The sequence below is a fragment of the Lygodium microphyllum genome, chromosome 13, assembly GCF_053477565.2.
Source record: "Lygodium microphyllum isolate KBCC chromosome 13, Lygodium_microphyllum_v1.1.10, whole genome shotgun sequence".
NCBI lineage: Eukaryota > Viridiplantae > Streptophyta > Polypodiopsida > Schizaeales > Lygodiaceae > Lygodium > Lygodium microphyllum.
In genome coordinates, this window is record NC_141147.1 from 74536611 (window position 1) to 74562428 (window position 25818).

At 40.7% G+C, this 25818-nt stretch overlaps 1 protein-coding gene across 6 annotated transcripts in view; it reads left to right on the top strand.

Moving 5' to 3' along the window:
* The window catches only part of LOC148026778 (S-adenosyl-L-methionine-dependent methyltransferases superfamily protein), a 62450-nt gene that overhangs the window by 22896 nt on the left and 13736 nt on the right, over nucleotides 1-25818 (top strand). For 4 of the 6 annotated variants that reach the window (XR_015692896.1, XM_087691279.1, XM_087691281.1 and 1 more), the window contains exons 2-5: nucleotides 9804-9860; nucleotides 9928-10040; nucleotides 14934-15003; nucleotides 15090-15138. Coding sequence is in view for 5 of the 6 variants with exons in the window: in XM_087691279.1 (XP_087547405.1) it covers nucleotides 9804-9860; nucleotides 9928-10040; nucleotides 14934-15003; nucleotides 15090-15138 (289 nt within the window). In the remaining variant the exon portion in view is untranslated. The remainder of the gene's footprint in view (nucleotides 1-9803; nucleotides 9861-9927; nucleotides 10041-14933; nucleotides 15004-15089; nucleotides 15139-25818) is intronic. The other 2 variants (XM_087691280.1, XM_087691283.1) reach the window with 1 other exon arrangement.

The following is a 25818-nucleotide window of genomic DNA, read 5'->3' on the forward strand; positions in this document are numbered from 1 at the left end:
ATTGCAATCATAGACATTGCATCGATCCATGTGGTATTTAACCACAAAACCAATACATACAATGGTTGAAATTGAAAGCAAATTTTTCTTTATCCTGGTACCTACAAGACCTTTTCAAGCATGATAGTTTTCCCATCTAGTGCAATAATGGGAATTTGACCAATGCCTTGAATTGCATACGAAGCATTATTTGCATATTGAATGGATCCCCCCTTTTGTACATTTGTATATGATACAAACAAGTCACGAAAGGACGCTATGTGCTTGGAAGCTTTACTATCAAAAAACCATGTGCTACAATTTTCAGCCATTGAAAGACCATGTTTATGTGAGGAAGGATTATACGAGCAATGCACAATAAAAGCATAAGACTAAACAATGTCCAAGCTTACTAAATGTGCGGTTGCATCATTTGTATTTTCTGAATTTTCAGCAACACTCATGCCCAACTGTTTTTTCTTTACACTTGCCATCCTCTTTCTGCATTCTTCAATAATGTGCCTTTTTTTTGCAATAATTGCATCTCTTTTCTTAGCACCGTCATCCTTGTGCTTGAAGAGTCTATCGAAGAGGTTGCTTTGCCTTTATTCTTTGAGTTTGAGGACTGCCATGACTTCCCTTTGTTTCGATGGCTGGTGCAAATGCTTGATTATCCATACTTATGTTACAACAGTTCACCCTTGACTGCTCTTCTTGCAATAACAATGATAGAGATGCATCAAATGTGTAATGCATTGGTATCTTCTTTTGCAAGTAAGTGAAGTCTAGTAGCAAACTTTGATAAGTATCAGGTGGACTAGCGAAGACTATAGATACAAGGGAGCATTGGAAATTATTTCATCAATATTAGGAAGCTGCTCCGTGATATCCTTTACAATCGTAATGTATGCATCCATAGAATCACCCCCTGTCATGTGCTCCATCTCAAGCTGCTTATGCAAATAGTCTACACGAGCCTCATTATGCACCTAATACAATGAAGCAAGCTTATCCCAAGTATCCTTGGCCGTTGTGCATGAGGAAATATGCAGGATAGCCTATCATTTACATGAGAGTGCAATCAAAGAATGAGATTGGGCATCATGCCCATCCTAGGGGAGGTGCAGGAGGGCTTGGAGCGGAAGATCTGTTGGTGACAATGGATGAGCTAGAAGAACCTGTAGCATTCTTTATAGCGGGCTTGTAGGCCTAACTTTTGAACCACATACAACCCCAAAGCTTCTTGGAAACAAAAACATTTTTCATCATGTATACCCATATGGGGTAATTAGTGCCATCCAATTTGTCAGAGTTCTCAAATATATTGAGCAAATTGTTTTGCTCAGGGGCATACCTCACTGCAAATTGTTGGTATTTGTGACCAGCAGCTGTTCAAAGTATAAATGTAGGGGCAGCACAAAAATAAAGCAAAGAAAAGGCCAGAAATGTGTAATTTTTTGCAAAATTGATGATGGCGATGAAGAATTAGCAGCTGAAATGGCTCCGATATGCACAAATATCGATGTAGAAGGTGTAACTAGCCTCAATGTAAATTTGAAGCATAATTGAGCAATTTTTTAGCACCGAATGTAGAATGCCTTTGGTGAGATTTGGGGTTTTCAAGCAAAAGCCCCAAAATTTTTGAAGGAAATCCCCAAAATTTTGTGCTTGGATGGGGGCTTGTGTGAAGAGGAGCTATTTTATGTGGCTAAATTCAAATATTTTATTGACTTGATTGATTGTTGAGGAGAAACGCAACACCTATGTATTAAAACAGCACCTAACGGGTAGATGTGCTTGTTGCAAAAGGTCTTTGGGATTATGTCAATGAGGAAGAAGTACGTCCTAATGATTTGGCGCTTGCAAACCCTCCACAAGCAGGAGGTCATGGACAAGAGGATGACATCAGCAAACTAGTAGGATGTGGACAAAGGCAAGAAGTTGCCGCACAGCCACCACCCCAAAGAACAATTGCTCAGAGGGCTTGGGACACTAGGGAGGCCCAAGCATTGTCACTTATTTCATTGGCAATTTAACGATCAATAATCCTGCATATTCATTTTGCTACTACTTTATGAGTAGCATGGCTTACACATGAGCACATGTTTGCTGGCAAGAATGAGGTATTCTTTTCTGAAGAAGGAGATTGAAAATGTGAAGATGGAAGAAGGTGATGCTATGGAAGATCACCTCAATAAAATTTAGGACTTGTGCGAGCAATTGATCAATGTTGATGAGTATTATTTTGATGCTTAGATGATTTCTGCTACTTTGAACTCTTTGCCACCGTCTTATTTGGCCTTCCACACTGCATTGAACCTTACAATGGGGAGTTCTCCACAACCACTTACTTCTCTTCAATTGGTTAGCTTATTGTTGAAAGAAGAGTAAACAAAGAAGATTAGTGGTGCAGATATAGTAGCTTCTGAACAAGCTTTTGTGGCAAAGCAAAAAGATAAGGGCAATCGGTCTAAGAATGCTCTGCAGAGTTTTGGAATTTTTGGAACTTCACAGAACAACAAGAAGCAGGGGGCACACAAGTTAAGAAGGGCAAGTGGCATCATTGTAAAAAGCTAGGTCATTATATCACAGAATGTAGAAAATGCATTGCCGAGGAGAAAAAAGAGTCTAGGATATCAGTTTCAAATGCACCTTCTACTTCTACTGCCATAGAGTCCGTGTCTTTTGTCCTTGACTGTGACTATTGTTTTTATACTTGTAGTTATGATTCTTCTTGGGCAGATAGAGCATTCAGCTCTATCGAGGATGCTAGTACTTGGTTTTTTGACAGTTGTGCTTCTAAGTACATTACATCCTGTAAAGATTTGTTCATTTCTGTTGTTGCAACTCCTATTGGTAAATCAGTACATTATGCCAACGATGTATCTTATCTTGTTAGAGGTGTTGGAGAAACTGTTTTGAAAGCCATTGATGGCTCTACTCTCCGTTTGCACAATGCTTTATATATGCCAGGGATAAAGAAGAATTTGTTGTCCATTTTTTCTTTAGCAAAATATGCAATGTAGGTTACTTTTGATGATGACAAATGTATAGTCAAGGATAAGGAATTTTAACTTTGGTGCTCACTGACACATTATGTTATGGACTTAATGAGTTAGATGCTCACTTTGTTAATTAGTCAGTTTATTTGGCATCTACTCTTACTCCTGCTATGTCACATGCACAGTTATGGCATGTTCACATGGGGCATGTGAATTACGACAGTTTGATGCTTAAGCAATGTACTCAGATGTTGGAAGGCTTATCTCTCTTGGAGAGACCTCTTGAGCACATTTGTGAGGGATGCATTTTGGGAGAAATGCATTGGTTTTCTTTCCCTTGTGATATTGCTTTCAGAGCTAAGGCCAGATTGCAGGTTGTGCATTCAGATATATGTGAACCCATGTAGAAAAAATCATTGGATGGATGTTTTTACTTCGTTACCGTCATTGATGGCTTTACACATTTTTGTTGGCTTTTTTCTTTCATTAAAAGTCAGAAGTGTATGATGCATTTTTTGGCTTTTACTGCACTTGTGGAAAATTAATCTGGCTGTAAGATTAAGACTCTCTGTTCGGACCAAGGGGGGGAATATATGTCTTCATTGCTGAATTCCTTTCTAAAGCAAAAAGGCATTGCATATCAGTTTACTACTACATATACTCCACAGCAAAATGGGGTTGCAAAAAGGAAGAATCCTTCACTCATGGAGATGGCCAGATATATGTTGAAAGCTATGAAATTGCCACATGTTTTTTGGATGGAAGTAGTTATGTGTGCTTGTCATGTTTTGAATAGGTGCCCTACTAAAACATTAAAAAATATTATACCTTTTGAGGCTTGGAACGACTGCAAACCTTTAGTTGGTCACTTTCGTAACTTTGGGTGTTTGGCATATGCTCATATTCCCAAAGCGTTGAGAAAAAAGTTGGACAAGAGGCTGACAAATGTATATTTGTGGGGTATGGTAGTAAAAGCAAAGAGTACAGATTGTGCGATCTTATTTCCAAGAAAGCTTTTGTCAGTAGAGATGTCATTTTTGATGAAAAATCAAAACTATCTCTTGTTAGTTATGACACATATTAGGCTGCAAAAGATGTGTTTGAAGGGGTGCTGCTGAAACCAGCCTTCCTTCCGTGGATGGATGGTAAATCCTTGATTACAACTTAATTACAACAGCAAACAATAAATGCAAATCTGAAAATTCAAATTTACCTACTGATCTTGGACAATGAACACCTGATTGGCCCCAAAATTGGCGCCCCTTTCGGTATTTCTTTAGCTTTTTTAAAGAAGAAGTTGATTTACAATGGGATTCTCCCAATCCCCTTCGCAATCCAAACTCCCCTTGCTGTCCAAAGTGACTAACAAGTCTTCAATTTGATTTGCCCCTTGATTTGGGCACTTAATTGGCCTTCATCCACTTCATAGATGATGGAAATGCCCCAAATTTAATGGTTGGCTAGTCCTCCACCTGAATTTAGCTGAAATTCACCTTCAGCCTTGAAAATTTGGAGCTTCCAATTTCTACTATGCTTCCCAAGGCTACTACTAAATCCTAATTTTTGTTGTAAATTAGGGTTAATAGTAGATAAATTAGCAATTTCTCAACCTCCAAGGGTCCTATGAAAGGGCTGGGAGATGAGAGAGAAAGCTATAGAGAGAGAGAATTCAGAGTTTTGTCGCGAAGAATGACTGAAAATTAGTCAAATGCAGCTGCTGCCCAGCCACAATAGCATTAAATGTTGTTGCCTATAGCTGAGACATCCAAATCAGCTATCACCTTATTCCTGGATGCAATTACCCAGCTATGGAGGGTTCAAATCTGCAATCGCCTCCTCAAAACTCACTTGTGGCTGGCTACAATAGCTGAAAATAGGCTGGTCATGGTTGCTCACAACTCTCCCACATTTGCTACATCAAGAATTCTCTCGTTTTCCCTCTTCTTCAGCCTTTTACCAGCATGTATCGGTAAGTTTGTCAAGTGGCAGCCTTCCCAAATGGTTTTTCCAACATTATCCATCATTAAATATTAATTTTCAGTCTTTAATTACTGAAAATTAATCTAATAATTATTTCGTTGCCTAGAAAAATAATGTGACAGACCAATAATTAAATTGGCTAGGCATCTTTCACTCCCGAGTCTCTCTGTGTCATCTTTGATCATTAGATCAGCGTTAGGTACCAGTAAACACCACATCTCTAGTGTCACCAACTGACACTTATGGCCAAATGAATGATCTAGGCCAACAATTGACACCATATACCGCCAAGTACCTGTGCAACATAACTTATAGCAACTTTTGCCTTTGACATCCCATGATTTTCTCGGGTCTCGGGCTTGTAAATTTACTCTAATCCCAGTTGTACCTCACATGTGCAACATTTACTTAATCATGTGATTAAAAATTAACCCACATGCTAAGTGAGGTTTCAAAAATACATGCCCTCATGACAGCTGCCCATTTCTTTTGATGATACAACTGGAGCTCCATTAAATGAATAAAGTGTTCAGCCAGCTGCTCCATTAAATAATGCAGAAATTCAGCCTATGGCTAATCAGAATATTTAGCAAGATGTTGAACAACAGGTTCAACACGAGCATGTATATAATTAGGAAGCTAGGCACATACCTAGATGATATTTGCAGTCATTTGAATGCTCCTTTTGCTGGTCCTACTCGAAGACGAACACGTCTGCATGATTGTGCTAATGCTATGGAGTTTGTTATGGCAGCAAACACACATGATGATGATGAGCCTGATTCTTTTGAGAATGCACAATAGAGTGTGCAACCAAGGGTTCATAAACAACGCGTCAGAGTCTCCTCTTTATGTATGCAAAGAGGGGGAATCCTTGCTGGTCATCTATCTTTATGTGGACGATCTTTTGCTCACAGGGACGCATGTTGATCAAATTTCAGCATTTTAGAAAAATTTACAGCAAAACTTTTGATATGTTAGATTTGAGGCCTTTGCATTACTATTTGGGCATTCGGTTTATTCATGATGCTAGAGGCATTGAATTGTCACAGTCTAGATATATTGGTAAACTCCTTGAGAGATTTGGCTTCCAAGATTGCAAGCCAATAAGCACAGCGATGAAGATTGGACTTAAGTTGTCTTTGCATGATGACAGTGATATGTTTGACATCCATACATATGCTCTAGTAGTTGGCTGCCTCATTTATTTATGCAACACAAGGCCAGATATTCAGTTTGCAGTTCCTAAAGTCTAAGGGTTGTACTTTGTACTTTGTACTTTGCACTTCACATTCTATTATGCAAACAATCATGCTGTGACCAATTACTCTCTCTCTATCAGTCATGTTCACTTCTTTCTGCTGCATCCCTATACTTCGATCTTACACAGCGCAAAAACACAAACACAAAGAGAGAAGAAAGAGAACTCTAAAGTGAATGAATCAACATTGTAAATGAAGGAAAGAATGTACAAGATGCTTAAAAGGGTAGAGTTGTCGAACAACCGATGACTCTCACGGGAGTGGGTTGAAGGAGGTCTTGATGTTTGTTGTCCATTGGAGACAAATCTCGAGTGCAATAACCACTAGTCCGACAGAGCAGATGCTAATAAAGAAAAGTGCTAAAAATACAAAAACAACCTATGTAGATGATGGAAGTTGATCACCGGCACTAGTGGGAGATTTGGCGATAGCTGTAGAACACGTAGCAGCAGTTGCGGGGGGCAAGACAGGTGGTGAAAGAGGGCTGATAGTTGAAACCTGCAAGACAAGGATTGGGCTGAATAGTGGGCAGCTTGCCTATTTATAGATTCAAAAGAATTCCTGCGAATTAAGGTTTTACATGTGGGACACAAACTCTTTAGAACTGCTCCCCATTTAATGAAAATTTTGGTATTTTATTGTTTTGAGGCTGTTTTAAAGAACTAATTAGTATATAATGAATTTTTATCTCAACGCCCTCTCTTAGGCCCAAAATTGGAATTAAGAAAAGACTGGAGGAAAAGCTCAAGTCCATTTTGTTTACCCCAAGGCATCGCACCCCAAATTAGCCAAGGCATTGGACAAAGGGTGCATGTTGGCTGCCTAATGGCCTACCAACATTTTTAGAGGCAATCGTTATCTTACTAAGGGAGTCCAAGTAGTCACCCTAGAGAGGAGTCACAGAGACAGTACCACAAACAGGACCAGAGGTCTAGGAGATAGATGAGACAGAAGCACTTCCAGAAACAGAGGAAGTGTTGATGCTGCAATTACTAGAAGAAAAAGAAAATATGAAAATGGGTGTAGCCCCATTCCCCAACAGGCTGGAGAAGCCTGTGGATCCTATCAAAGATTATGACTTGGTCAAAGATCTAGACACCTTTAAACCAAACCTAACATTCTGGCATTTACTAATGCTATCTCCCAGTTGCCACAAGAAATTCAAAAGCATATTGACAAGAAGACGGGGACTAAGGATTGCTTCTTCAACAGCGACCAAGACCAATAAGTCCGTGGAGCCTGTAAAGGAAGTAGATATGGCTAATGTATCAGACAAAGGCTGCTTGTTGGCTACTTAGTGGCCTACCACGTCGTGCAAAGGTGGATGAAACCATATTGAACCTTTTGTTTTTCTTTTTGGAGAGAGAGATATGGTTTGCGACCTTTCAAGTAATATTGCCCTGTGGGGAGAATGAAAAGGGATGGTTAGATCCAACATATCACAAAACAAACAAGCCTAACTTGACCACTCCAGGGTGTTGAGGACAAGGAAAAGGGTAATGAAGGTGGTGAAGAATCACTAGTGGAGAGAACTCAAGATCTGCTTAGGGATGCTTTGCATAATGAGATGCTTAGTGTGCTACATGATGAGAATATGCATGCAACAAGTGTCACTTGGACAATGTCCCTTGTGGGGAAAATTGTTCACTTACCCAAGTGCCCTTGTACAAAGATGATGATAATCATGCAATGCAAAGGAAAGGTACCATTGGGAAGGGAGGATGATGTCGAAGATAAATGTCAAATCCTGTAGAATACCAAGAAGGAACCCTCTCTCAACCTTGGATGTCAAGGCCGAAGGAGGAAGAGGAGCTTGATGTCGGTCGTCATGTGGTGCCAAGAACCATGAAGATAGATGAAGATGAGAATGAAGCACCCCAACTTGAAGAGCAAGATAGAAGTCATTGCCATGATTGCATCAAGAGAGATGTTGCACAATCCACTTTGACAGGGAAAGCCTCCATGGTGGTAGAAGAGAAAATCTCTTAGGAAAATGAAACTATGAAAGAATGGCATACATCCCATGTCTCTAGCCTAGGAAGGACCGAGCTAATTACTATGTAACGAGTTTTTAGCTCAACGTTGTGCGTATCGGCTGTGGAAGGCCCTTTATGGCTTGAAGCAAGCTTCTAGGACTTAGTACTAGCAGAATGATTAGTTTTTTCTAGATAGTGGCTTTCCTCATATCATATCGGTGCCTTGTTGGCTTCTTGATTTGGCTTATTCATGCTTGGCCAGACATTTCTTTTGTGGTGGTTTTGTTGTCTTCTTTCAAGAAGGCTCCTAGTTAGGCTCACTAGAGAGCCGCTTTACGCATTTTGCGCTATTTACAAGAGGCTAGATCCTATGGGGTCATGTATGGGGGGGCCACTCTTGCTAGATGGAGTGACTCAGATTTGGGTAGGTGATCTGGAGTGTAGATGCTCCACTATAGGTTTTGCTTTCTCTCTTGGATCAGGAGCTATCTCATGGATCAATAAGAAGCAGCCTACCATGGCATTATCTTCTACAGAGGGATAGTATTGAGCCTTTTGTTTTATCACATAGGAGGCTGTTTGGCTTCACTAGTTGTTTGTAGAGATTGTATTTCCATAGAGGTAGGACCCATTCAATTGCGTGTGAATAACTAGAATGCTCTGGCTCCGGCAAAGAACCCTTCGCACTTTGAACTAGGTCCATTTAGCCAGCTTATCTACAAACTAGGATAGTATGTGTTGGTGGTATGGGATGCCAGCACTTGTAATGAGAACATGGCCTGTTATGCTGTTGGTCCTAGGCTCAAGATGAGCCAAGATGAGCTTGTTTGGCTTTATGGCTGGGTGGTGAGCTTGATGTCCATGCCCTTGAGTTTCAGCTTTTTCATTCCATGCTAGTATGATTTGTGTCATGTTGTGTATGCAGTTGGGTCTATGCGAATGTTTCAAGGGCACCATCTTGGTTCCACTGCACAGGTTCACCGTGACTCGTGATTGGTCTATAACTTTCTGATTTCAATGGAAACAAAATGAAATAAATCTATAAATATCCAGTTTTAGGCAAAGGATACAAGTAGTATTTTTGCTACTCAGCTTCCCTCAGAATAGAATGGTGAACCCTTCCATGGAAGAAATATTCAGAACATGCATGATGTTAATGCTCTGGCTTGATTTTGAGCTTGCATTCATTACACTATGCTACTAGGAGAACTTTGCACCAGGCAAATTGCACAAAAGATGAGAATGCCACTTCAGTTAGCTCCAGTTATAGCAGAACATTTTAATTTCTTGAACTCAATTGATTTTGCTTTGCTAAGATTCTGTGCAGCAAGGTTCTGTGTTTGTTTTGCTTGCTTGATGATCTCTCCAAACGAAGAACAATCCATTCCCTGGTCAGTGTTGCTGAAATCAACATTCTGGCTATCTCATCATTGACTAGCTTGAAGTTTTCCAACATATGTCCCATCCCAAGATAAAGTGTTCGGCTGTCTTTTAGCAATTTGGGAAACTGCTCGTTATTTAACAGCTGCCGTTCAATTTAATTTAAAAAAGTCTACTTGAAATGTTTAACCTGATTCTTACGTTGGACTAGTTTTTCATTTCAGATTGAACTTGAACAGTATTCAACTGGTGCCCACATTGCGTCAAGAATGCTGTATATGGTAAGATCATTATAGTTTCCATTCTTCTGGTATTGAGCTTGGCAAAAATGCCTTAGTGGAAGGAAAGCTTACCTGGTTGCAGGCAGAAAATTCTTTTGATGATATTAGTGGCAAAGTGGTAGCTGATCTTGGTTGTGGCTGTGGTACCTTGGGAGTGGCAGCATCATTGTTATCAGCATGGTCTCTCTCTCTCTCTCTCTCTCTCTCTCTCTCTCGCCCCTTGCCAAAACTAAAAAAAACACAGCACACACACACACAACCCCATGCACAAAAACACACACACACAGACACACACACACACACAGACAAAATTCAAAATATAACCAACCACCCCCTTCCTTCTGTTTTTTGTTCATTCATAGGCCTTAGGGCTTCATACAGCTTGTTTAACATATTTCTCATTTATTCCTTATTCCTTGTTTGTTTCATGGATTTCTCATTTATAATTGGAACTTCTGTAAATGTAATGTTTGAAAGCTGCTGTTCATTCCTTCTTTATGTCATTGGTTCTCATTTGCAATTGAGATTTCTGTAAGTGTAGTATTCTAAAGATGCGAAGGCATGAACTTGTCCAGCTCTGAGTACACAAGGCTCTGGTTTCCAAATCCAAAGTAGCATTTGGTAGACATCAGATGATGGTATTCACAGGTCCTGTGGAACAAGTGGAGAAAAGGCCATTGGAATTGATGCCAACCTTCCTAACTCTCACTTATTCATTGCACAAGAAGAAATGCGATTTTAGAGATGATCTAATACCCTATTGGATGGCTGACATTATGCGGAAATTGAAGCATGGACTACCTGATTGCCCATTTGAGAAATCCAGACTTACATGCCTCATTTTCAAGACTAGACCTTACCAACTGATTGTAGGACTATTGAACAGATCCGAACAAGATTTTATCTTGCCGTTTCTCTCAATTAATGTATGATAGTATAATAGTATCTGCTAAATAGAACTTGGGAAGAGATGGTTTGGCTGTGCATAATATCAGTACTTGCAAGGAGGATTTTGGAGGAAGTTTTAGCTCAATGAGGTTCAAATTGGCAAAGTTTGAGTGTAAAGAGGCTAAGCATAAATATCCATGTCAATATAAGTATAGCTGTTGCAGGCTAGGTTAATGGATCTTCTAGTCCTTAGGATATGGTTCAGTAAAAGATTAATTCTTGTTATGGTTTAGTAGTGTTTTAGCACAAGAGGGTATGTGGACAACACTGGACCAGGTGCTATTTGATTGTTAGATGGAATTATAGCAATGGAGTCCTGGACTCGTGTGTGAATTGCTTAAACTGAACATCGTGTGTGAATCAGAACCTAATGAATTCTCAACCATAATGCCATAAAAATTAGGGGATCCATTAAGTTGGTCACAAAGTGGCTATATCTCTACCAGGACAGCATCAACTCATGGATGCATAGTTAGCACCCAAATCAAGGTAGATCATTTGAACCTCATTGAATACATGGGTTAGCACATGGCACATCCTCAGTGGTATCAGAACTTGTGGCGTGGGTCTCCAGCTCATTGGTTTAGGGTATTTCAAACTTGGCTTGGGCGGTCCATGGATGTGGACTTACAGTTAGTTGCTAACCAACCAAATCCTTGATTGGTTATATACTGAATCACATTAGCTTGAGCCTAGGATTCTCTTATGCGTTCATGTTTTTTCCTCTGGTATAGATGCTTTGTGGAGACTTTGTTGTTGATCTTTGAGCTGATAATGTGCTTGTGTTTCTTGCCATTTTGATGGATATCTGAAGCTCTAACTGACATCTATGCCTAGGCCTTTAAACAAGTCTGCTTTCATATACATATCTTCTGACATCCAACTTATATCAGGGTTGTAAATGTTGCTCCTCTCTAATTTTAGTTTGTTTATAAATTTGTAGGGATTGAAACAAGTCTGGTTTCATACACATATCCTCAACTAAGTCCAACTTATATCCGGGGTATAAATGTTTCTCCTCTATAAGTTTAGTTTGTTTACAAATTTGTAGAGCTTATGGATTTGCAAGGTTGGCACATGAGTTGGCACTTGTGGCTTCCATTTGATCTTATATTTGATCTCTAGCTGTACAAGTGTATTGTCAAGTTTAGTTAGGCAGGGCTGCCCTTATCCATGTGTCATAGTAGGAGTTATGATCACTGCCTTGTTAGTAGAGTCAACGTTTCATGGTTGTCCTTGCATTAGTAGTCATAAAGACCTGAGGTTGTGGATGCTACCAGTTCAGAAAAGCCTTGTGAGGCTTCAGCAGTGAAGTACCAATGCCTCTCAAGAATACCCCGGAAACCTGCTGTTCTAAAGCTCTCAAAAGTTCAATCTATCCTGCAAGGCTCTTTGTAGCTATGTTGGTTTCTGTTTGTTATGACTTCTTACTGGTGCTTTAATGAGGGTTAGGCTTCACAGCAGATTCCTAGTATCTTGTATGGGCAGCCAGAAGAGCACCTTACGATGACTTGGAACATGTGTAAAGCCAGATTTCAAGAGGCTTTGATTTTACACTGGTTCATCAAATGCTGACCATTATATTTCTCCAGGTCGTATGGATCTGTATGCCATGCGACTCCAAATGCATACATGCTGACCATCTCCAATTTTTGGAAGGCAATCTTTCATCTTCCCCATACCACATGAACCTGCATACAATGCGTTGTAAAAGCAATAGCTCTATTTTGAGGCTCAGAACTGCAACATGTTTTTTTTCGTCTCCCACGGATTAGTTGACATCATGCAGTTCCCGTGTTTTTGGATGTTTTTTCCTATAGTTTGTATTCATTTGTAAAGGCTTTGTTTTACTTAATAGAAGCCTTATTTTTGCCATTGGGAAGAAGTTTCTACAAGGCACTCAAACAGCTGTCAAAAAGGTTGTATTACCTTGGCGAATTATATTTTACCATTCACAAAAATTCTGTGGAGGTTCCTGCAGCAAAAGTCCTTTTATAGGACCCGGAGGTCCCAACAGTTTGTATACTCATAGGGAAACACCAATATGAAAGAATTTGCCTATGTATTTGCTATTATTTACTTTTTTTCTCAAGTAATGATATTGATGCATGTGGACGTAGGGTTTTCCTGCAACACTCAGGTGCCATGCAATGCATTGTGTAGTTTTATTATTTCAGAATTGGTTTCTTGAGGGTAATGATTGATACATTTGCAATCAGAGATTTCCTGTAACACCCAGATGCCATACCAGGTAACAATGTACTTCATAGATGTCTTCCACCACTTTGTGCTGAGTCTCAACAGCTGTCACAACTCTATAGAAACAGAATTTGTATCCTTTTTCATTAATTTGTCTATATAATGATTTATTAAATTTGTTTCCTTTGCACTAATTAGATATAAAGAAAAGTGCATTGGAGCTGGCCACTGATGAGTGGTCACAGGTTATGGTGGACCCCCGCGGTGCGTTAGAGAAAAGATAGTTTACACTTCCACCTATATGGCCCGATTGGGCACCTGTGACCAGAACTCATGCATATCAGTGTTAGACTCGCACACAAAAAGGATTGATGCATTGAAGTGTGGACTAGATCCGCCAGAACAGACAGTTACAATCAACAAGATGGCATGATCATGAAATGCTTGTACAATGTGGATGTGTGGGCTGAAAGCTTGAAATACACATTTCTTTGCATAGGAAAGTCACATGAAGATTCTGATACCGTTTTTGCGATGTATATAGAAAAAGCTTTCATATGACACCCATATTGGGGGGGTCCCTAAATTTTAGGAGGTCCCTAAATTTTAGGAGCCTCGAATTAACCTAAAAATGCTAGTCCTAAAAAATAGGAATGTCATTCTAAAAATAGTAAATTCTGTACTCTGACTGTGCTTACTAAATTTGGTTGTTTCTATTCTTAACAATATTCAGCCCAAAAAAGAAGGCCATAGAGAAAAGACAAGTGTCAAGACACTTGTCACACAAGTTTCCAAGTGTCCCACCACTTGTCACATCTCATGACATGTGGCTGGACACTTGTCTTGTGCTACTCCACTTTCCCCTTTTGTACTAGCTCTTCCCTCTCCTATAAATAAGAGCTCGTTTTTCTTCATTGAGCATCATTTTTCTTTGTTGTAAACTCATATACACAGATAGCCAGAAATTGCCCCATCCATCCCCATCATCATCCCCCACTTCTCCATTATCAAATTCCTCCATATTCCCTCTTCTATCACTGCTGTTTTACAGGACAGCAAGCCTGTAAATTCATTACAGCACCTCCTTCTCGAGCTCTTTCTTCCATTTTAGCAACAAGAAGCAAGCCCTATCCATGTACTGCTGATCAACGATGGAGAAAGGCTGATTTCCCCTCTTTCTTCTCTCATACTGTAAAGAAATCAGTTCTTATCATTGCATAATAGATAATGCATGTGTGTTTGTACATCTTTGCATGATCTTGTGAGAGTGAGAATTACTTCTCCTCACTCTCAGGTTGATTGTAACCGAGCTCTTCCCTAAGGGACTTGGGATGAGCAGAAATACATTCCTTGGAGGGGGGGGGGGGGCGGGGGGGGGGGGTTGCCCATCTTCAACCCTCAATCTTGTCTCCATTACTTTTACATTTTCATGGCTGTAATTTTGTGAGTAATTTTCATTTTCAGCTTTAAGTGTTCATTCTCTTTTATATTAAATCTCGAAAACAAGCGGATATCATAATTGTTAAGCATAATATGTTGTTCGGGGCATTTACAACAGCTTTTGGCAGAAACAAGTTGAGTGTGAATTATCAGACTCAAGAAGAAATCAATATCAATGCGATATGTGTAGGGATTTTACCACATATGATAAACCTTCTTTCTAGAACAGGGTTTGCATAGGGTTTTTTTGAAGTGATTGCTTTTACCAATTCTGCAGTAACTATTTACAGATCTGTGTGACTATTGTCGGGCCTTGTAAACAGAATTGTGTCAATGTCTGCTACTTTGTATTGCAAAATCCTTGTAAGGAATAGAATGCTGATGGTTCTAGTGAAGAACTTATTTGATTTGTGAAGTCACTTTTCTACTATCTTCCAGAAGAGAGTTAAATTGGCTGTTTTCCAAGTTGTGTTTGCTCTTTTGCAGTCATGTTGTTGGTGTGGATGTTGATAGTGAAGCCCTTGATCTGGCAAGGGAGAATGCAGCAGAATTTGAGGTGATTGTTGTCTATGTTTTCATTTAAGCTGGAAGTACTGGAAGTTTTATCTACGAGGCTGATAAAACCTGCAATGCTCATGGTAGGCAGAGATGGATTTGATACGAGGAAATATTGCACAGTTCTCATATAAAGGTACTTACACCCGGTCAAGTCTCTCACTTTTATGACTTCATACTTAATAGCAATTAAAGTGATACAGTGATTTTGCCGATTTCCTCCTCTCTTTTTTTGGGAGGAGTAAGGATGTTTGGTGAGAGGTCTTGTGGACGTGTACATATGAGTGTGAGAGAGGTTGGACCTGCTGCAACTGAAAGTTGGTGTCTGCCATGCCAATTGACTGGTTGTTATTGACAACCAGTGATCAATCTTGAGTGTGCTGTTATTGTTATTGAGCTGTCTTGACATGTGCGACTAAAAGGTTCTTTCTATGTCTTTATTACTCCAATCTCACCAGTAGGGGCGTTTAAGACTCTTAAGTGACATATTTCTTTTGCTGTGACTTTTTGCACCTGAGAGTAGTATATTACAGATCTGCAACTGATTGGCATGGAACTGCAATCTTTTGCTGATTGTAGCTTGTTGCATTTACAAGTGCATTCATTGAAAGACTCTAGAACTTATTTGAAGCTTTTCAGAGTGCGCAATAATCAGCAGGGTTCGTTTTTCTGGAATAGGAATTTCATTAGCTGCTGAAGTCACAAGACAGAGGGTGTTTATCACTCGTTTCACAGGTTATGTGCACGCAGATATGTAAAAGTATATATAAACTTGGTTGGAATTCTAAAGCTAAACCAAATTAGAGATAGAGTGACCTAGGGGTACTTACACCAAGGCTAGATTAGTTGCAAACAACGATTTTATGACTCCCAAGCAGGTTTTATTAATCAAAGCAGGATCACATAAGCAAGCATTAGATAGAAGCTCCTTCATTGGAGCCCGGCAAAGCTTTCACTTGTAGGGAGAGTGGTGGTCGCCAACTAGGTTCTTCTTGTGCCGTATGGTACATCACTTCCTATTGGGCATTCTTCAGGTCATGCGCTGGCTAGGTGAAGCATCTTATGAGGAACTTTATTGGGTCAAGAGGAGATGGAAGCCTGGTTGGAGCTAAGGTGGCTTGGGATGTCATCATATAACCGAGATCTTGAGGAGGATTGGGGATCATAGACCTAGATTGCTAGAGCAAAGCCTTTTTGGCTAAGCTAATTGTTAGGGGTGTTGAGCTAAAAATGCATTAGGTTCACTTAAACAGCCCCAAAACATGCTTAATTAAGGAAGAAACCTTGTTTATTAAAAAAGAAGTGCATTCCTAGAGAGTGTTTGTATCCCATAAGCACAAACCCACTTAGGAGGGTCTAAACTTTCTATAAATATGTATGCTATCCTCCATTCAATCTTAATCTCTTTTTTGTAGATTTCAGGTATTTTTTGGTATTTTAGCTCGCTGCCCATACCTCGGATGCGGAGGACATTGCGGTCCAAGCTGGCCTTTGTTGTCTAGAATAGTTTGGCACTTGTTTCCAGCCTACCACACAGTGTTTGGAGCTGATTTCGGCATGTTGACTATTGCTACTAGTGTTTCCTGCATTTTTAGTCTCTTTCTCTCCTACAGTATGTATTTGCTATTTTCTCTCTCCTGTAGCCAACGTTTTTTGTCTTTCTCTCTCTTGCACTACTGTTTGCATCAGATTCAGCCTTCCTTGGTTGCATTTGTTGATATTCGACATCCGGAGGCTGTCTTGTTGTGATTCGGGATTTGTTCGGAGTACGACACACTCTCTAGCTCATTACCCCTGCCTTGATCCTTGAGATATAGGAGTTCGAGGTACAGTATTTATTCACTATATAGTGTTTTTGCTGCATAAGCATTGTATATTCAATAGTCATATCATATCATTTATTCTCTGTGTTCATTGTCTTTAAGTTACCATAACCCTAACTGTGTTTTTCTATCAATCTGCGCTTTGTCGTAGGGTGTTATTTGTGTTTCTATGTTAGGGTATTTCTTCACATGGTATCAGAGCCGAGTTTTTTGAGAGAAACCTAGGCCTTGATCTAAAATCTCTACATAAGAAGCAATAACAATAGAAGGGCAGATGAATTCGAACACTACTTCCTCACCACTTCTCACATCCAAGCTAAATCCTTCGAGGAATGAGTCGGAGTGAGCCTCACAGCTTGCTTCACAAGCTCCTGACATGGCCGGACAGACATTGGATTACCATGGAGTTCCATGACCTTATGAGATCACAACAACTGAGTATGATCTCGTTTTGATGCATGGAGCCCAGCAACAGATAGAAGATAAGCATGAATTTCACCTTTTGGGTTCAGTGTACCGATCTACTGACCATGCAAGAAGGGCAGAATCTCCACTTAGGACTGGCCATCCACAAGTGGAAACTGGCAAAGAGTACGCTCCATTGCCTTCATAGTTATTCTCTCCAGTGCCAGGTATGTCTACCATTTCAGATTTTGTTAATGATGATTTCCCTTTTTCTATTGGTATGGATGATTTTCATGATGAAGGACGTATGCAAAACAACTTCTGATTTATCAGTAATGAGGAAGACAGATATTTCTTTATGAACTCAAGCCTAGGTAAGCAATTAAAACAAGAAACTGTGAGTACTCCTTCCCCTTCTTTTCCTTCAAACAATTTTGTTTTCAAAGGTTAAAATGAAGTAGGTGCATCTTCATCATCATTATTTTAATTTAATGTATTTAATGGACATATTATTTCCCACATCTACATCTATCACAAATCCTTTAATCTTCCTCCCATTCCACTCTCTTATTCCGCTGCCATATTCTTTCAGCCTCCATTAAGTGCACCGCATGTTGCCTGTCATGTAGGATCACATGTTTTTCATTCACCACACCAGGGGGTTCTTCAAACTTAGACACAGTTGTTAAGACCTCATGTCTTCCTCAGCTGGGTGGTGTTTCATCTTTTCCTCACACACTTTCGAGATCATTGCAATCTAGGTATTCCTCCCAATCTCTCCCAAGTGTGGATTAATTTGGTGCCACAGTTTGCTTCCATGGCATTACCTCGTGGACCTTTTGATCATTATGATGTGTCCCAGCCGACATTTGGACAGGGCTTATGTGTCTCAGTGCCTCCACCTCTACCGGCACCTTATGGAAATATTCATGTTCCAGTGCCTCTGCATCAATTGACACTCATTGAATACTCATATTCTATGTCTGCCTAGCCACCTCTTCCTCCACCTCCTTATTAGATATCTCCGCTACCACCACCACCACTATCTTATCCTCCACATGCATCTTACCCCAGATTCGTGACATCTCATGGTTCTACCTCATCTTCCGCCAAGCATGCATTCAATGACAAGACTCGTTTCAATGGGTAAAACTTTATAACTTGGTCTAACTTAATGAGACATGTCCTTGACTCATAGAACCTATGGGATCTTGTGCAGGTATTGAAATCCCAACCCGATTCCGCACTTGTTCCATACGAGGTCGTCCACTCATGGAAGGGTAGGAATGTCTCCACTCTACCGGCACCTTATGGAAATATTCATGTTCCAGTGCCTCTGCATCAATTGACACTCATTGAATACTCATATTCTATGTCTGCCTAGCCACCTCTTCCTCCACCTCCTTATCAGATATCTCCACTACCACCACCACCACTATCTTATCCTCCACATGCATCTTACCCCAGATTCGTGACATCTCATGGTTCTACCTCATCTTCCGCCAAGCATGCATTCAATGACAAGACTCGTTTCAATGGGTAAAACTTTATAACTTGGTCTAACTTAATGAGACATGTCCTTGACTCATAGAACCTATGGGATCTTGTGCAGGTATTGAAATCCCAACCCGATTCCGCACTTGTTCCATACGAGGTCATCCACTCATGGAAGGGTAGGAATGTCTCCACTATTGTTGAGTTGATGCAGGGCTTATTGCCTGAGTTTCATTCTCAGCTTTAGCATTTTGACTTAGTGTCAGAGCGATGGGTACACTTGACTGACTTCTATGCGGCTCGGGATAGGGCCCGTCGAATAAATCTTGACCATGAGCTTCAGAACTTCAAATCTCTGACCAAGATGACTTGAAAGTTAAGCTGGCTGAGTGTCGGCGTCTCCTTGCTGAATTCTCTACTAGGGGCTCTTTAAGTTCTCTGATGATGAGGTCACATTGTTTCTTAACAAGCTGCCGTATAAATACTTTAATTTTGTGCAACAAGTGGTTTCTCTGCCCAATTTATCGACATTCTATGAATTTGAATGTCAGTTATTGCATTATGCATGGCTGTTCGATTAGTTTCATATGAATAATCCCTCTGAGGAGGCTCTTGTTGCTCATTCTCAGAAGGGGTAACAAGAGAAGGATAAACCAAATTGAAGTTCAATTTAAAATCAAAATCAAAATTAAAAAAAGGAGGGGAATCACAAGGAAACTCCTAGTTTCAACTCAAACCCGGATGGCAGAATGTACCTAAGAAGAATAAGTATTGTCAACATTGTCAAAAGGTTGGCCATTTTGACGAGAAGTGTTGATCAAATGCAAGAGACATAACACCAAAAACCAAGTCACAACCCCCCGTTCCTCAGTCGGGCAATCCCCCTCAGGGGAGGTAGAGTGATGCCAAATGGCAAGGGGCGGTGGAAAGGTCAGACCCACACTACAACGGTCAACCATCTCAGTTGACAACGTTCTCAACTCCAGCGGGCTTGTTTGACTGGTTTGTAGAGACCCACATCGTCTTCGTAGAGACATTCGATGCAAGTCTTGTCCATCTCTGTGAGTTGCCTTCCGACATCAGCACTTCTTTGGATTGTCAACAATGGAGCTACACATCACGACTCCTATAGAGAACATCTTCCGTACCCGAGCCCTTGTAGCTGGGCAGGTTTGCGTAGGAAATAACCGTAGTTGCCTCCGTACATGATACAAAACAGTCCGTACGGTACGATCCATACGGTACCGTATGGTATGAATTCGTATGTTAAAATAGACCTGTTTGGGCCACCTGGCCTGCACGTCCTCATTCCGCATTTCCTGTGCCCCTACGCCCCCGCGTCCCACATTTCCCGCGTTTCGTGCACTGTTGCGCTTTTTGGGGTGGTGGGAAGCCTTGGATAGCTCACCCCACCCTCTTTTCCAAATTCCAGCCATGCAAAAGGTGCTCCTCTTTGGATTCTTTCCAGCTTGCAGGCGGCAGTCCTCTCTTTGGATTCCTTCTCTCTTTGACTGTTTGAACTTTGAACTTTGACCCTTCTCTCATCTGCAAAAGGTGCTCCTCTCCTCCAAGGTTCCATGCTTTCACACCAATTCAGCAACAAGCACTTACAAGTTACTATTCTTGTTGGGTATTTCACTCAAGCCTCACTTATGCCTACGCTCTCGTAGGAGTATCGGTGATCAGTAGGACACCAGGGCACTTTTTACTCTCGGTAGGAGAGGTTTTTCCCCCCAAACTTATGGTATTATTTTGTATGTGCTTATGACACACACTTACGGGCACTTATCGTGTTCGGGTGTGAACACCCCCTACAACCCTAAGGTTTAAGGATTGTACCTTGTACTTTTATCTTACACTATTTTAGCTATTGCATTGGGTGTTGTGCTCAGACTGTCTACTATTTTCTGTGCTGAGCTTCGATCCTGCCGTTCTCTCTCACATTTGGTATCAGAGCAACTTTGGCTCGGATCAGCTGAATTCAGCTTAGTCCAGCTCTACTCAGGTTCTACCGAGCTCTGCTCAACCTTCGGGAGCTTTTGCTCAGGTCTCAAGTTCTTGCTCTGCACCTAGCCAGCTTCGTCAGGCTGCGTCAGACAGCTCGTCTGGTTCCTCCACGCTGCCTCTTCTTGAGAGAGCAACCCGCCAGACTGCTGTATGTCAACCGACTGCTAGCTCTGTCAGCAATAACTAGTGTCAGAAGTGCTGCCTGTAGCGCTCGTGCGCTAGCCTGGGAGCCCGCCGGATAGCCTGCCTGTACCTGCAGCCACGCCCCTGACCAGTGAACGATGCCTGCTTGTAGTCGCTAAGCTTACCTGTACCCGCTTGATGCCTCATGTTCGCTTGTCGACTGCGCCCTTGTGCCGTTCGTCACCTATCGTGCCCCACCACTCGTCCATTTTCTTAATATCAGTCCTACGCTAGTTCGGCCCGTCTAAAGCGCCGCCTGTACCTGACTGATCCCGCCTGATACTTGCCGATGAATTTGCATTAGTAGTCAATCCGTAATTTTTTCTAGTAAATGTTTTTTTCTTAAATTTTAATTCCAACATAAATTTCTAGAAGAAGAGGTTCCTATGCAACAAGCACAGCATTCAGAAACGTGATTGGGACACATTGGATGCAAATTTTTTTGGCACATTCATAAAAAATATTGGGACTTTCATGTATTTTGAAGACATTGGCATACACACTGCAGTTATAGTCACAAAAAGACTATTTTGAACAAATTTAAGGCAGGAAATTTTGGGGATTTTGCTGGTACAGTATTGCTGAACACTAACTGCACATTGAATTGCATGTATTAAAGACAGTTTTGATAGGGTGCACCTCTGTATACTAATTGCAGAAAGTTATTTTCTGCAATTTCTGAAAATTTTCAGATTTTCAGTGTGATCCTGCTTCGATATTGCTCTTTTGCTTTTTCTTGGTAATTGATAATCATGGCAAATCAAGGAGGAGATGTCTTCACCTATGTATCCAAGGAGGATAGATTGGATGGAAATAACTATTCACTTTGGTCCTTCGTGATGAAGAATGTACTTGTGGCAAAAAATCTTTAGGATTATGTCAGTGGAGAAGAAGCTAGACCTGGAGTTGTGGCTCCAACTACTCCTCCTCCAGGAGGACATGCACAACGGGCACCTCAACCTACTTCACTTCGGCCACTTCCCCAAAGAAGAGCAGCTCAAAAAGCATGGGATAGACGGGATGCACAGGCTTTGCCGCTGATTGCATTGGCAGTTCAGCGGTCAATGATCCCCCACATTCATTCAGCAGCTTCTTCACGAGAAGCTTGGCTAACTTTGGAGTAGATGTTTGTAGGCAAGAATGAGACTTGCATCTCTTTCTTAAAGAAAGAGCTAGAGACATTGAAAATGGAAAAATGTGATTCTTTTCAGGATCACTTGAACAAAATAGGACTTGCGAGAGCAACTCATGAATGTTGATGAGTATTATTCGGATGCATAGATGATATCTATCACTTTGAACTCAAATACCTCCTTCATTTTGGCTTTTCATATGGCCTTAAACCTCACCATGAGGATTGCCGCGCAGCCAATCACTTTTCTTCACTTAGTCAGTTTGCTTCTAGAGGAGGAGCAAACAAGAAGAAAGAGTGGTGTGGATACTATAGTCTCTAAGCAGGCTTTTATGGCAAGACAAAAGGGTAAAGGCAGCCAAGTGAAGAATGCTCCGCAGAGTTCTGGAACATCACGGGTAAACAAAAAACAAGGGGGCACGCAAGCAAAAAAGGACAAATGCCATTATTGCAAGTAGCCAGGCCACTACATTATTGAGTGTAGAAAGCGCATCGCCAAGGAGAAGAAAAAGGAGTTAGGAATGTTTATTTCTGATGCTTTCTCTATTGCTATCAAGTCTGCGTCTTTTGTTGCAGACAGGGACTATTGTTTTTGCACATGAAGTTATGACACCTCTTGTTTTTACACATGAAGTTATGATACCCCTTGGGCAGATCAAGCATTTAGCTCTACTGAGAATGCAGGGACTTGGTTTTTTGACAGTGGTGCTTCTAGGCATATTACATCTTGCAGAGATTTATTTGCATCTGTTCATGCAGCTCTAGTTGGCAAGTCTGTCCAGTGTGCCAACAATGCATCATACCCTGTTCGAGGTATTGGGGAGATTGTGCTCACAGCCATTGATGGCTCTATTCTCCGTCTACAAGATGCTTTATTTGTGCCAGGCATAAAGAAGAATTTGCTCTCTATTTCTTCTTTGGCACGTTGTGGATTGCAGGTCACATTTGATGATGACAGTTGCATGGTGAGAGATAAAGAACACATGACTTTGGTCTTGACAGACACTTTATGTCATGGGTTATATGAGTTGGATGCTCTTTTAGTTGATCAGTCAACGTATTTGACATCCATTTTTACTCCTGCTATGATATAGGCAGAGTTATGGTATGTTAGGATGGGGCATGTGAACTTTGGTAGCTTGATGCTCTTACAACATACGCAGATGCTAGATAGATTACCTCTACTGGAGAGACCTCCTGAGCACTTATGCGAAGAATGTATTTTGGGAAAAATGCATCACTTTTCGTTTCCCCGTGATGTTGCTTTTAGAGCAACAGCCAGGTTGCAATTAGTGCATTCAGATGTATGCGGGCCTATGAAGACAAGTCATTGGGAGGATGTTACTATTTTGTGACTTTTATTGATGACTTTACTCGATTTTGCTGGGTCTACTCTTTGGTCAAAAAGTCAGAAGTGTATGATGCATTCTTGACTTTTATTGCACTGTTGAAAACCAATCTGGTTGTAAAATTAAGACTCTTCATTCGGATGGACGGAGGGAATACATGTCCTCTATGCTGAATTCTTTTTTGAAGTAGAAGGGCATTGTCCATCAGTACACTACTACTTATACTCCACAGCAGAATGGGGTTGCAGAGAGGAACAATCGGTCACTCATGGAGATGGCTAGATGTATGCTAAAAGCAAAGAGCTTGCCACACAGTTTTTGGATGGAAACCGTCATGTGTGCTTGCCATGTTCTAAACAGATGCCCCAGCAAAGCTTTGAAGAAAATTACACCTTTTGAGGCTTGGAACAGTCAAAAACCTTCTATTGGACACTTTTGTACATTTGGGTGCCTTGCATATGCACATATTCCCAAGGTACTCAGAAAAAAGTTGGATAACAAGGTTGTTAAATGCATTTTTGTGGGATATAGTAGTGAGAGCAAAGGCTACAGACTCTATGATCTTGTTTCTAAAAAGGTGTTTGTTAGTAGGAATGTACTATTTGATGAAAAATCAGAATTGTCTGTGGTTGGTTTAGACACATATCAGGCTGCCCGTGATGTATTTGAAGGGCTGCTGCCCATTACATTTGGTGATTCAGCTGGAGTTTCAGCAAGTGAACTCAATGTTCAGCCAGCTGCTCCTTTGGAAAATGCAGAAAATCAACCATTGGCTGATCTGGATATTCAGCAAAGTGCTGAAACTGAAATTCAGCAAGAGCTTATGCACAGTCAGGAGGCAAGACAGATGCCTAGATGGTATTTACAGACTATGAAAGATAGTCATTTGGATGCACCCATGACTGGTCGTACTAGAAGGCAAGCTCGTATGCATAATACTGCACATACCATGGAGTTCGTTATGGCAACAAGCACCCTTGATGATGAGGAGTCTAAATGTTTTGAGGATGCACAACAGAGAGTGCATTGGATTGCAGCAATGAAAGCTGAATTGGATTTTATCACTAAGTATCAAACATGGGATTTGGTGTCTTTGCCATTTGGGAAGAAAGCCATTGGAACAAAATGGGTCTACAAGCTGAAATGGAATGCAGATGGATCCATTGGCAAATACAAGGCAAGGCTTGTAGCCAAAGGCTATGCACAGAAGAAAGGCATTGACTATGAGGAGACATTTGCTCCTACTTCCCGCATGATGACCATCAGGTCTATGGTTGCTTTGGCTGCTCATTATGGATGGACTGTACATCAATTGGATATTAGAACTGCATTTTTACATGGGGAACTTCATGAGGAAGTATATGTATAGCATTCCATTGGTTTTGCAGTTGAGGGCTTGAAACACTTGGTTTGCAAGCTGAAAAAAGCCTTATATGGTTTGAAACAAGCTCCTAGAGCTTGGTATGCAAAGATAGATGCTTTCTTGCTTAGCCAAGGATTCATAAACAGCTCATCTGAGTCTACCCTTTACATATGTAAAGAGGGGGGATCCATGTTGATCATTTGTCTTTATGTTGATGATCTCTTGCTTGCAAGGACACGTGCTGATTTGCCTAGAGTTTGTGTCATCTTCTAACAACCATGTTGATATATTGATCAAATTGGTCAACTACTCCATTCTATAGTGCCTTCGTTTGTGGTTTGATCATAGGGGCCAACTCTAGGGCTTGAGCGATTGAAATGAGTCCCAATGAAAATTGGACAAACATGTGCAAGAGAAAAATAAGGCACATAGACATAAGAATCTAGATGACGACTCTGTGAGAATATCCTATTGCCACAGTTTCAGTTAGCTTTCTTGGTTTTGGTTTAGCTTTCTTGCTCTGTCAGATGGTTGACATAGCCAATTCTTGAGGAACTCTTTGTCATAGATCACATATAGAATATTAACAAACAATATGCCATAAGTTATTCAACTACTAGTAAGCTCTCATGTGAGATGTCACAACCCATCAATTTATTTCAATGGCTTTGTTCTTCACATAGGATGCAAGTTACTTATTATATGTCCTACTCATAAATCTTGTTGTAGGATATATCATCCATTACATTCGAGTAAATCACTTTCTACACTTTTTGTGACTAGATGAAATTAAGATGTAGTATAAATTTATGTTTATATGATTTATGTAACAGGCATTTCGGTCTGCGCTTCAGTTATATTAGATTTATTTATCCTCGTGTGTGAACACACATTATTATGTGTAAAACTGTGTCTTTAGGTGTGAACACCTTCTACACCACTTAGCATTAAATAAGGGTCAAAGGGTTAGCTACACAGCTTAGCATACATATTCAGGCCCTATCACTTGTACTTTCATAATGCATATCTCACCTATCATTATCAATCTATCTTTGAGTTT